At 42.3% G+C, this 12,970-nt stretch overlaps 2 protein-coding genes across 2 annotated transcripts; one reads left to right on the forward strand and one right to left on the reverse strand.

The window, feature by feature from the left end:
- The first annotated feature begins 40 nt into the window (after positions 1 to 40).
- zbtb21 (zinc finger and BTB domain containing 21) lies at positions 41 to 8,689 on the forward strand. The gene is made up of 2 exons (XM_082549872.1): positions 41 to 196; positions 3,729 to 8,689. Exon 2 carries the CDS (start codon positions 3,731 to 3,733, stop codon positions 6,794 to 6,796), a length of 3,066 nt encoding a protein of 1,021 aa, XP_082405998.1. The 5' UTR covers positions 41 to 196; positions 3,729 to 3,730; the 3' UTR covers positions 6,797 to 8,689.
- Positions 8,690 to 11,141: 2,452 nt separating this feature from the next.
- Positions 11,142 to 12,216, reverse strand: atg101 (autophagy related 101; the record flags this gene model as incomplete). The annotated part of the gene is made up of 2 exons (XM_082549612.1): positions 11,142 to 11,887; positions 11,965 to 12,216. 2 exons carry the CDS (start codon positions 12,214 to 12,216, stop codon positions 11,483 to 11,485), a joined length of 657 nt encoding a protein of 218 aa, XP_082405738.1. The 3' UTR covers positions 11,142 to 11,482.
- Positions 12,217 to 12,970: the final 754 nt, after the last annotated feature.

The raw sequence follows: 12,970 nt of genomic DNA on the forward strand, positions 1-12,970 counted from the left end.
GCACCGCCCCTTGCTCTTTGACCAGCCTATCAGTGCACGGTGCACGTGACGAGCGCTCTCTGCGATGACCTCATCCCTGGTGTGGGATGACGTCAAATTCAAGATGGATGGAATCACGACCAGCGCGGAGAAATCTACACAACACTGAACAAAGTCCCGGCTACGTGGAGGAAAGACCGTATTCACGACGGGCAGGGTAAGTGTAGCCAGCCTAACGAAGTTACCGTTCAGTAACACGAGCAGGGAGGCGCAGACACAGTTGGTGAGAGCTGTTAAGGAGAAGCTTTTTCCTCCCTGACGTAACTCGGAGGGGGGATTGTGTCGCTGTAAAAACCTGACCAGCTACAACCTGTTTTGCAGCCAGCAGCAGCTCCAGTGTCAGGCCGGTGTGGAGCCGTTTTTGGTGGGAAAAAAAAATAAAAGAACTAAACATAACAAAACCAAAAGCCCATGACTTCCACCGGGGATAGCGTTTACAACTGACTCCTTACACGCCAAAACGGCGTCTCTGCCCGCGCAGACTTTCATTTCTGGATTAGCGCGGTGCAGTCCATTGAAACGCGCTCAACTTTCCCCCTCTTTATTCGGTGTTAGCTGCTCGAGACCAGGCGTTGCACCCTCGGGTTTGTCTGAAGCTAAACAAAAAAGAAATGTACGAATGCGTTGTGAAGTGAAAGCAGCATATCAGTCGGAGAAGTTCTTTTAGAGCCACGTCTCATGGATGATCTAATGCCCGAAGCTTCACTCGGCTTCCTCTGGGAAAACATGACACGACCCAACATTCCCGTGTTTTTCCTAACACGGAGCACACATTTTCACCCAAAGTCCACGAGGCAATCTTTAGTTTTTTGATGAATGAATGGGGGTTCTGCCCATAAATATATTTAGCAAGTGTCAAAGTAGCCGACGTAAGTAACGCGACTTCCGGTTACAATTTCCAAAATAAACGCCGTGACGTCCAGGCAGCACCTTTTTCAGGAAAATGAAATGCATGCATATAATGCTTTGCAGTCCCTGTTTTTGACTATGTTAATCACACAACTATTGCTGTGCGTCAGATGGGGTTTGTTCTTGTAACAGTATAGTGCTGTTCAGTAGTATTATTGTTGTCTCACCACTGACCGATGCAGGTGTATCGATATTATGCAGTTTCTTACATGAATTCTACAAAATAAATTAGATTTATAATAAAAATGATGAAAAACACATCATAGAGCCCAAATTTAGTGCAAGAAAACTTTGTTCAAGTCAATACTTTATAACTTGGTGTGCTTTCTAAACTGTTTTAGTTTCGATTACAGCACCAGTAGACTTGATCATCACACAAAGGGTGACATGGAAGTAGTCAGCACAATGGTGTTTAAGCTCAGCTGTAAAGCATACAAATGCTAATGGATCCTGTGCCATGTTTGATGAATCTTTTAGCTGACAGTATAAACAGCAGGCTAGATTCATCAAATAAACCTGCCTCCTGAAATACCAAGAGTGCTTTTCTCTGATAGTTACATTTTACAACCATAGAAATAAATGTAGATGTTTAATGGTTTAGGTGAAGGTGGATCAAGGCAGACAATGCATTTCAACTTGTAGTTGAAACCTTTTAAACTTCCTGTAGTGCCCTGTGTGGTTGAGGGCAACTTGACAGAACTCCATTTTTCCTACCTTCAGACTGATAACATGATGTAATTCCCATAAATTCTGTGGAGAGTTCCTTTACACCATTTTATATTTTAAAAGGCTCAACTTTGACCTCTAGTGATCATCACAAACAACAGCAAGACAAAAAATGCACATGTAGTTGTAAACCCCGTTCTGTTAAACACGATGCCTAGTTTAACCAGTTGTTTCTTTACTTTTACAGCAGTCTGTAAGGCATCAATATTTATAGCTCATAATAAAACTGATAGGTTGTTTGGATAAATAAAATGTAAGCAAAATAAATCTTGTTACTGTATTTTAGACAACATAATCCTGTCTTGTGTTTTTATCAGATGAGCATCTGAAAAGTGAGAGCTATGCTGTTTTCAGTAATACAGAAAACAGATGAGCGTCAAATCTTCACACATGATAAACTGGAGCTTTGCTATGTTTGGCATGTTTGCAGTTATTGGATTGCCAATTTGCTTAATAATGAATAATGGCTGCAGCTGTAGTTCTCAGCAATTATTGTATTGTGTTACTACTTCCTTTGAACGGTTATGGTTTCAACGTAACATGAACGATCACCAAAGGCTGCACTAAAACTTGGATTATTCGTAATGTTTTTGTTGCAACATGCTGATGTCAGCGTTGTTAATATGGAGATCTGGTGTAGTATATTAATCTTTTGTCTCACTGTGAAGTCATGTTGTATATGAGCTCCTGAATAATATTCTAACGAGCTCAAACAAACAAGTGCTTATTGCTTATGTCCCCCCCCCCCCCCAAGGACTAATGCTTTAGAGTTTGAATCCGATCCGATGGAAACCAACGCTTTTTCCTAATTCGTGTGACCCTGACCTTTGACTTATGACCTTGAAGCCCTACATACTAAAATAGTGTACTTTATTATCTTTACCCATACGATTGGAGCAGAACCAGCTGAAATCTTGAGCTTTTTTAAGCTGTAAAAACTTGAGATTTTAATATATATTCATGCAGTGTGTGATAGGGTGTTGTATTGGAAAAAAAAGTGTGTTGTACAGCTTTCCCGATGCCCTTTCATGTGATATATTATGCTTGAAAGATTTCTTGAAGGTCAAAGTCAAATGTTTACCCAAACTAGCTGCTCATGTCCCCCAAGGTCTAGTATATTGTTGTGAAGTTTGAATACGATCCATATAAATCTCTGATTAATAAACAGATTTTACTGGTTTTCATATTTGGTGTGATCTTCACCTGATTTTCACCTAAATTAAATCAGCCGGAGCTTTTATGGGTGTCTACCATCAGACGAAATTTGCATAGGATATCTTGAAAACAGTGGATGCTAGACTGCTAATAGACAAACAAACAGAACTGATTACATAGTCGCTCGCTTTTGTGGGAGAACAGACAAAAGGCTTCAAGAATACTGCCGTGTGTGTGTGTGTGTGTGTGTGTGTGTGTGTGTGTGTGTGTGTGTGTGTGTGTGTGTGTGTGTGTGTGCAGAAAATCCAGTGTCAACTTTGAAGTAGATTCGATGACGGAAGAATGTGAAGAACACATACTGAGATTCCTTTATTCATTAGTGAAACAATGTATTTTTACTATTCAGAGCAGGGATGGGGGAACTCCAGGCCTCAGGGGCCGGTGTCCTGCAGGTTTTTGTCCTTGGTCCAAAACAGCTCATTTAAACGGCTAAACGACCTCCTCAACATGTCTTGAAGTTCTCCAGAGGCCTGCTAATGAACTAATCATTTAATTCAGGTGTGTTGACCCAGGGTGATGTCTAAAACCTGCAGGACTCTGGAGTTTCCCACCCCTGACATAGAGACTATGAATTTTTACTTGGTGTCATATTAAACTGATCACAGAGAACTGACAAGAACACCACACACAATTATACATATAGTGCACAAAAGCCCATCAGCTTTTATTTAGTAGATGCTTATTCCTGTAGATGCATCCATGTCCAAAGAATTCTGAAACATCTAAAGTATACAAATTTATCTAGATCAAGAGTATATGCATATATATGTTTATATGTCTACATTGTTTCAATAAAATGTAATCTTTTTATAATATAATCGTTTTTTCTTGTCTTTCAGCCATGGAGAGCCTAGTGCATTACAGTAACCCCTCCCACGCCCTGTCATTGCTGGGGGCTCTGAATGAGCAGCGACTGCGGGGACAAGCGTGTGATGTGGTCCTGGTTGTGGGAGACCAAAGGTACCAGGCCCATAAGAGTGTTCTGGCTGCCAGCAGTGAGTATTTCCAGTCCCTTTTCTCGCGGATGGACGCAGACTCGCTGACAGTTGTAAACCTGGACTTCTGTGAGCCGGACGCCTTTGAGATCGTTTTGAATTACATTTACTCCTCCTCACTCTTTGTGGACAAAGGCAGCCTGGCAGCCATTCAAGAGCTGGGATACAGCCTCGGAATCCCTTTCCTCACCAACATTGTGTCAACAAGGCCACATGCATCCTACTGTGTGTCTAGAAAAAGGCTTTCGTTCTCAGAGGGGGATGAGAATGATGTCCACACAAGGAGCGTCATTGTGCGTCGGGTCCGGAATGACACGGCCCATCCCTCTCGCTCGAGTTATCCGAGAAAAACATCTGAGAGATCGACATCTCCCCACTCTGCTCATGGGTCCACTCGGCCTCCCTCGGAACACAACTCGTACGAATCAGTCAGAAACTCTGAGCCCAGCAGGAAGTCCCCTGACCGGGGTGAAGCTTTGGAGAGGACGTATGCCTCCATATTGAAAGGGAATTCATCACACTTCACACCCGTGAGACCCCAGCTGACATCATCAGTGTCTTTCAGTGATGCTGAAGTGCAGCACATCAGGCTGCTGTCTGGCCCTGACCAGGACAATAAAGAGGAGAATGAGGAGCAGGAGTCCCGCTACAATACCAAAGTGCCCTTTCAGGGTCAGGCTAGTGAGCCAAGCCAGACCATTGACAGGAGTGGGCCACTTATAAAAAGCCTACTCAGGAGGTCATTATCCATGGACAGCCCCGTTCCAGTCTTCTCCCCCACGCTGGAGCTCAAGGAGCTGCAAAATCGAGACCAGTCAGTTGTACAGATGGCACTGAAGACGTCTGTGCCAGAAACCTCTGCCCACAACGGCGACTCAAAAAGAACGTCTCCTCTGGTTCTCAGGTCAAAGTATACCGGCAGGTATGATGGAGAAACTCAGGTAGAAGGAGAGGTGAGTGTGAAAGCTGAGCCCAGCAGTCCACTTGCTGACCCCATGGACATCGTACGCATCACAGTTGGTGATTCTTTGCCAGTCAGTCTCAAAGACTTTCAAACTAATTATGATCAAGGTCCCAGGGAAGTCTTAAATCCTGTGGGGAAAAGAAGGGACAGGCCAGACAACAGACGGTACCCATTAAAGAAGAGCAAACTATTTAAAGAGCATGCTCTCTCAGTTAACGTGAATATGTCAAAAGCAGTACCTCAGCATGCCAGCGGCGACCCTAACGAGGACGGCGAGGAGTCACCTCAGAACAAGATTTTCAAATGCTGGAATTGTTTAAAGGTTTTCCGGTCAGGTGCTGGGCTTCATCGTCATGTAAATATGTATCACAATCCGGAAAAGCCGTATGCTTGCGACATCTGCCACAAGCGCTTTCATACCAACTTCAAAGTGTGGACGCACTGCCAAACGCAGCATGGTGTAGTACAAAACCCAGCGTCGTCCGCCAGCTCCTCTGTTCTTGATGAGAAATTTCAAAAGAAGCTAATAGATATTGTGAGAGAGAGAGAAATAAAGAAAGCTTTGCTTTGGAAGTTAAAGAGGAATAAGCAGGGTTTGCAGTCTCCTGCAATTACAAAAAAGAGGTCGAGGCCCAGCTACATATGCCCATACTGTGGCAAGACATTTGTGTTCCAGTCTCAGTACAGACAGCATTTAAGGACACATCCTGCTGAAAAAGCTGACCAGGACACAGCGAGGGAGAGCATCCTCTACCAGGAACAGGATGAGATCATTCAACAGAAGAACCCTGACACCGGTGTTTACTCCTGTAGACTTTGCAATATGAAGCTGTCATCGCTCCTGGAACAGGGTGACCACGAGAGAGGCTGTCGCCATGCAACCGTGTGCCCCTATTGTGGCCTCAGATTCTCAAGTCCAGTTGTCAAGAAAGACCACGAGGCACATTGTAAGTACAAGAAACTGACATGCCTGGAATGCATGCGCACCTTCAAATCCTCCTTCAGCATTTGGCGCCATCAGGTGGAGGTGCACAACCACAATATGATGACTGTTAAAGACCACATTCTCCTGAAGCAACAAGAGAACAATGAAGAGGAGTCTGAAATGCTCAAGGAGGAGCATTACAGTGATGAGCCTCTAACAAGCGAGAGCACAAGAGAGAACATCAGTTACAGTGATTCCTCAGGTCCACCTATGTATGACTCTGAAGACTCTTCCTCCTATGTGCCTGAAGACCTGAGCATGGGCCACCATGGCAAGCTGGTAGTGAAGGAAGAGCCGTTGGAGGAGGCTGTGAGTGAGCAGGACAACCCCGATGCTGCCAAAAGTGGCTCCGAAGAACCCGGTGTGTGGCCGTGCGAGAAATGCGGAAATCTTTTCAGCTCTCGCAAAGACTTAGAACGACACCAGGAGCTGCTATGCCACATCAAACCATTCATCTGTCACATCTGCAACAAAGCCTTCAGGACCAACTTCCGCCTTTGGAGCCACTTCCAGTCTCACATGTCGACTGCTAACGAACCCGGAGCCAAAGAGATCGACAGAAACCCCTCACCTCTGAGCCCTTCCCCTCCACTTACCCCTTCAGAACGTCCCTCCCCACAGGCCTCTGTGCTCATATCTACTCAGGCGGCACCGGTCCCTGCTGCTACTGCTGCTGCAACCGCAGGGACCGACGAGTCCAGCAGCCCAGATCCCTGCAGCTCATTGGTAAGCAAGACCAAGAGGCCCGAACTGGAACGGCAAACCAGCAGCCAAAGCCCCCTGTCAAGGTCAAACAGCATGGAGAATCCAGGCGGCCCTCAGGAATCGGACACACTCTTTTACCACGCACCGTCTCTCTCTGCCCTGACATTTAAGAGGCAGTACATGTGCAAACTCTGCCACAGGACCTTCAAGACGGCCTTCAGTCTGTGGAGCCACGAGCAGAGTCACAGTCACATGTAAGATTCAGATGGCCGATAGCAGTGAGTTTTTTTCTCGGGAGACAATACTTACTATAAGAATAAACACACCTCAGCCTACAAACAAAAGACTTTGAATGTATAGCTTATTCGCTTGCCTCCAATGTCATATATTGAAGTGCCATGTTTATTTAGACGCGTAAACGTGAATGTGCAATCAAGTGCTAGATTCCTCTGTGAGAAGAGATGACTATAATTTTTTTTCTTGCAAAATGATCTATATGAATTTATCTGTTTCAGACCTCTTTTGGTTGTCTAGTTGTATTTACCTATCTAGTCGTTTTAAGAGTTGCACCCCTCAATGTTTTCGACTGAAGGTAGAGAAAAAGGCGGGACAAGTGTTTACGTTGTTCTCTCCGAGTGTGGTGGAAAAAGTGCTTTAAAATTTTGGAGGCTGCGGTTCATTTAAAGACGAGAGCTTTTGCTTTTTGTACAAACATGTGATTGACATCCCTTAAGATATTATTGGTGGCCTCAACAATGTATTCAATATGCACTTTTTTGATTCTGGTAGGAAGATATAATCCTCAGCGATTACTCTGGATCAGTATGTTTCCCTGACCGAGTTTTTAGGCTGCAGGAGTAACAAAAAGCATCTAACTTTTTTTTTTAGCACTCATTTGTTCTTACGTTTGAGGCTCATATTGAATTCACATCAACTCATTTCATGGAAAAATTCAATGAGACAGTCTGTATAAGAAAGCTATACCACATACAGTCTTCATTCAGTACCAACAAACACAGTATCTTCCTAATGATTAGCCTGCTGTGAAACAATGCAATCAACTGGAAGATTACAGAAAAAAATATTTATTTTCTGAAGTTAAATGACTAAAACGTCGCTAAATTATGTGGGAAAAGGTGCTCAGACCAGTGCACTAGTAGCCATGCAGGCTGTCGCTGAAAAACAGTGAGCTGGGTTGATCTCAAAGTCCTAAATACGAGACATCCTTGCAGTATTTGGCTTATAATAATATTAAATATTTCCTGTGAGTAAGCTTTCAGAAGCTTTCACATCAAACGTTGTCACAGTGTCTCAATCGCTGAGTGTGGCACCAGTGTTGTGTAAATGCACTGATAGAATTTTTTGCAATTGAACACATTGGACTATTAAGTGAGCTTTACAGCGCTTCGATGGCCTTATGCAACTTTACAAAACTATTTTGTTATTTTACGTGAAAGCACAACAGCTTCAGACCACTTATGACTCAGGCATTTCAAGGTGGCGACGTTAACGGGAGGGAAAGCAACGAGACGGCAAATCTTTATTCTACGAACGGTCACAGAGTGTTCCTGCTTCCTGAAGATTTCTTGGAAAAGTAATGATTGTGTTTTGATTGTATTCCGGTTGTTTTACAAATGTATTCTTGTACAAGTATATACTTCTGCTTCGGCTTGATAGTTTAGAACTTTGTCATAAATTATTATTGCTGTTTGGGAGCCTGACAGACAGAACTCCACATGGACTAATGGACTTTGTTTTCCACTAAATGATTAATGCAAGCTGCATTGTGATGTTAAATTCTTTGCGGAAATTCTGTATTGATAATAGTGCTCTTAATTTCTTGTGAGAAAGACTTTCTGAAAGTTTCACAGGAATGCTTATAGACTTGTGTACATGGAGGTGTTTGTATTCTTGATTTTTGTACTGATTTTGTTAGTAAACAAGAGTTTGATCTTTTTAGTATTCCTGTGCTCTCACTGCAATAATGAATATTTGTATCAACATTGGTTGCATCGCTGTTGCTTTTTGAGACTTGCAGCTGTTTTGTGTTTAGGTTTTTCTACAGTTTTGTGCTTCACTTCTGTAATAAAGAGTAACAATGGAGTATATATATATTATATACATATATAAATGATCATTTGTGGTGTTGGATTTATGAACTTAACAACTTTGAGTGTTTCACGGTGGATCAAAAGATTTTGGGTTACATTGTCATTCGTGTTAGTCTAATTGGCCTTCATAAATTGGCTACATATTGCTGCTAGGTAGATTAAGTAATTAAATGGATAGAATAATGTGTAAAAAGGTGGATTCCAAATACTTATGTACAAGCATTTGGACAACGGCACAATTTTTTACCTTTGTACACCTCCCCAGTGAATATCAGATCAAATGGCTGCAATGTGACTAATGCAGACTTTAATTTAAAGGTTTTAACAAAAGTAGAGTATTAACTGATTTTGAATTCTATGTAGCACCGCTTTTAAATAGTTTTCAAAATAATTAGACTGTTGACAAGCAGTTGATGACCAGGTAAGGCCTGTTCCCTCTTTATTCCATGGCTAAGCTGATCTGTGATGACCTTGCATTTAGTAGTTGTTAAGTGGAACTCTCACTGTTAGGACCAAGTGAAAGCATTAGGCTGACAAAACAATCAAACAAAAAGAAAACTTTCAGAAAGAGCAAAACTTTAGAGAAGGAATGCACTGTTCAGCTCAGCAACACCAAAAGGCCAGGAAGACTACTGAAGGGGTGATCACAGAGGTTTTGTTTTTCTCACTTTGGAAAAACTTCTTCACATCTAACCAAGTCTGGAAAACTCTTGAGAAGGTGTGCGTATCTTTGTCAAAGTACACTCAAGACCAGGAAGGCCGGATTAACTTTGTCAGAAAACATGCGAACGTTCTTGCAGACTTCTAAAAAAACCAAAATAAAAAAAAATTCTTTGGACTCATGAGATTATCGTGGAGCAAAATGATGGGAATAGAAATATAATGGGAAGATGAGAAACAGCTCTTGATCTGAAACATACCACATAACCTGTCAAACATATGTTGTGGCAGGGGTATATATGGCTGCCAGTAGAACCACATCACTAGCTTTTATTGTGACTGCTGACAGACGTGTAGAGGGCTATATTCTCTGCTCAGATTCAGTCAAATGCTACAAAACTAGAGCACAGGTCGTTGTTTGGCCATTTGACAAGCCAGGAGTGGAAATGTTTGAGAAAACTCATAGGTATTGCAAATTACTTGTCTGCCAACTGGCTGACTGATTGATCCGCTCATCACTGCAGTACTTTCAGCATTACCAACGCAATGAAGTTGGGAATTCTGATATTTATTTACTGCACAAAACCTCAACTTAAAAGCAAGTAGGTGGCCCTTTCCTGATTTTAGTTTCTAACATATGTCACATTTACAAGATTTTGAGATCATCAAACAATTTTGAATATTAGACAAAGACAGTCTGAGTAAATACAAAATGTATTTAAGTGATATTTGTAATGCTTTAAAAAAAAAAAGCTATCCAAACCTACCTGTCACTGTGTGAAAAAAATAATTGCTTCCTAAACTAATAACTGGTTGTGCCACCCTTGGTGGCAGGAACTGCAACCAAATGTTTGCCGTGACTTTTGATGAGTTTTTCACATCACTATGGAGGAATTTTTGACACTTCTTTGCAGAATTGTTTTGTTTCAGCCACACTGGATTGGTTATGAGCATGAACAGCAAGATTTTTTATTTTTTTCAGACTTGTTGACGTTTTTTGGATCTTTTTCCAGCTTGATAACCCACTTGTGCTTAAGCTTGCAGAACACAAATTCATGGCAAGGTATCCAAGTCCTGAAGCACTAATGCAACCTCAGACCATCACACTACCACCATGTTTGACTGTTGGTGTGATGTTCTTTTTATGAAATACTGTGTTTGTTTTATGGAAGACGTAACGGATGCAAATCTTCCAGTGATTTCTAGATTGAACAGACCCGGGTGTGGACACTGAAGTTGAACTCACTTTTCCCCAAAATGTGGCTAATTACAGTTAATTGATTCAATATGAGGCAAGAAGGAGCAATTACTCTTTCACATGGGACCAGGTATGTTGATTTTTTCCCCTTAATAAATGAAATCATCATTTAAAAACTGAGGCCAAATACTTTCACAGTACTGTACAGGGATTCAGTGATTAATGCTTTTGAATATGTTCTACACCTTGTCCCCTCAAACTAGAGAGCAGATAATTATACCCAATGTACATGTTGACCTAATGTATTCACACACATGTTGTTTTCCTCTTGGCAAGCAGACTATCCTGAAAACAGAGGGATGTTTTTCAAAGTGCAGGCCATGGTGGCAGTTTCTGGCTGGAAACAAGGGAGTGAACTTAGGAAGTGTTTGCTTTAATTTGGAAAAGTGGCAAACTGGAAATCCTGTCCTTCCCCATGTGGAAGGTCATACTCTCCATGAAACTGTGCAGAGAGGAAGTTTTCACACAGATGAGGAAATCTGTTCCCAAACTCTGCCAGATCTTTTGCATAAAACGTTTTACACTGATCCAGCGTGATAATATGGAAGCAATGTTTTGCGTCAAGAGCTGTGGCTGTAATTAAAGTAAACATTTATTGTTATTCAAAATTTACAGTAATGCACTGATGACATTATCAAGAAGAGAACATTTTAAGGAACCAAACTGATAAACACGGTTATTTGCTAGTGTGTATGAGAGAAAAGGGAAAGCTTGCACAAGCAAGAGATTGTTAAAATGAAGATTACATAATTCAGTCTCTTAAGGTACAAATGATACCAGAAGCACAACAAAGACATTAGAACACCATTATACTGACACTGCCTCGTTGTTCCGCTGTATAGCTGACAAAACATAGAAAAGAAATGACAGCAGGACCATAAACATATGAAAGATCCACACCATAAATATTTTCTCTCACAATGCTAGTGTATCCTTAATCAGCCTTCTCATAGTGGTGCTAACAGAAGTGCCCAGCGAGTCAGTGATCTGGTATGTGATTTTGTAAAGGTATGGCTGAACATCTTTAAGAGTGGTGTCAAACACATTGTCCACTTCTGACTGGGTGGGCATCTTTGGCAGGTATTCGTGGCGATTTATGACCTCAACGACGTTGATCACCTTCTCACCCAGCTTCTCACCCACTTTCTCCCTGCAGATCTGTCTCTCCTGCTCATTGGCCAGGTTGACCACATTCACCTTGATGCTCCACACTTCCCAAGGAATGCACTCGTCAGAAAAAGGCCAGCGAGACTTCTTTTTCTGGTAGAACTCCAGGGAGATCTGTCCCATGCCGTCGCTGCCCGAGTTGCTCAAAGCATCCTGCAACAAAAGCACAGCTGAAAGTACAGGCCTCACAACACGAGAGTCAGAAATCACGCGTTAAAACAGACAATCACCTTGAATTCAGACACCGCTTTCCTGATCATCCTGTCCAGCTCCTCTGAGGACACCCTGACAAAGGTGAAATCTATGAAGTCACAGTCGATGTCCTGTGTGCCCACAGTGCCGATGGAGTAGGTGCCTTCCTTTTTGTAGTGAAATTTCCCGGTGCTCCGGTGCAGCAAAATTGTGTGCAGCAAAGCTAACATAGCTTCTTCAACCTGTCTCGCCTCCACAGTTACTTCAAGAACTTCCGAGCGACAATTCATCGCGAATGTCTAGTTACGTCTGTTAACGAAGAGCAGGAGTCGAGTTCAGCGACGATAGCTACTGTATAGCAGCTAGACCACGGTAGATGACGAAGGTATACTGTATACGTTCACAAATCGGCGTGAAATATCTAATCCAGTGTGTTATTGTATATTAAAATACAAAACAGGGTTTTAATCGATAATACGCAACCTCCACATAACAGTCGTGCTCACTGAGCGTTGATACATTGTATCAAACGCAAGCTAGCTAATTGTTTACTACTACAAACAGATTAAGAACAAGACAGGAAGTGGTGGACAACAGGACGAGCTACGGGAAGTCGTGTAGTTCAAAATACCAGCTCGGATTTGTTTTCCGTTGATTTCGACTTAAACATGGACTAATCTAATCGTGTAATAGCTTAATGCTAATAAAAACAATATCCTAAAAGCCCAATTGCATCTTCAGCATGGAAAAAAGCTTTAGTTCCCTCGAGGTCTCGACAACAACAAACGTCTCACAAATGTCGCTGTGCATTCTGGGAGTTACAGTTTGTGCCACATATCCGTCTGGAAGCGATAACTTTGTACAGTCACACTGAAAGTAGTCCACCGGGTCAGGCTGCACTCTTCTCCTGCAGGATGTTTTCCCGGGAATGTTACTCTTTATCTGGATATCGTCTGTTGGAGTATGAGCACGAAGCTCGGGCATAAGTCCGTTTTGGGAAACTTTTACGGCTTAGTAGCTAACGAAGAATAGCTAGTTAACGAG

This window comes from Aulonocara stuartgranti (genome assembly GCF_965226115.1).
Source record: "Aulonocara stuartgranti genome assembly, chromosome: 10".
Lineage (NCBI taxonomy): Eukaryota > Metazoa > Chordata > Actinopteri > Cichliformes > Cichlidae > Aulonocara > Aulonocara stuartgranti.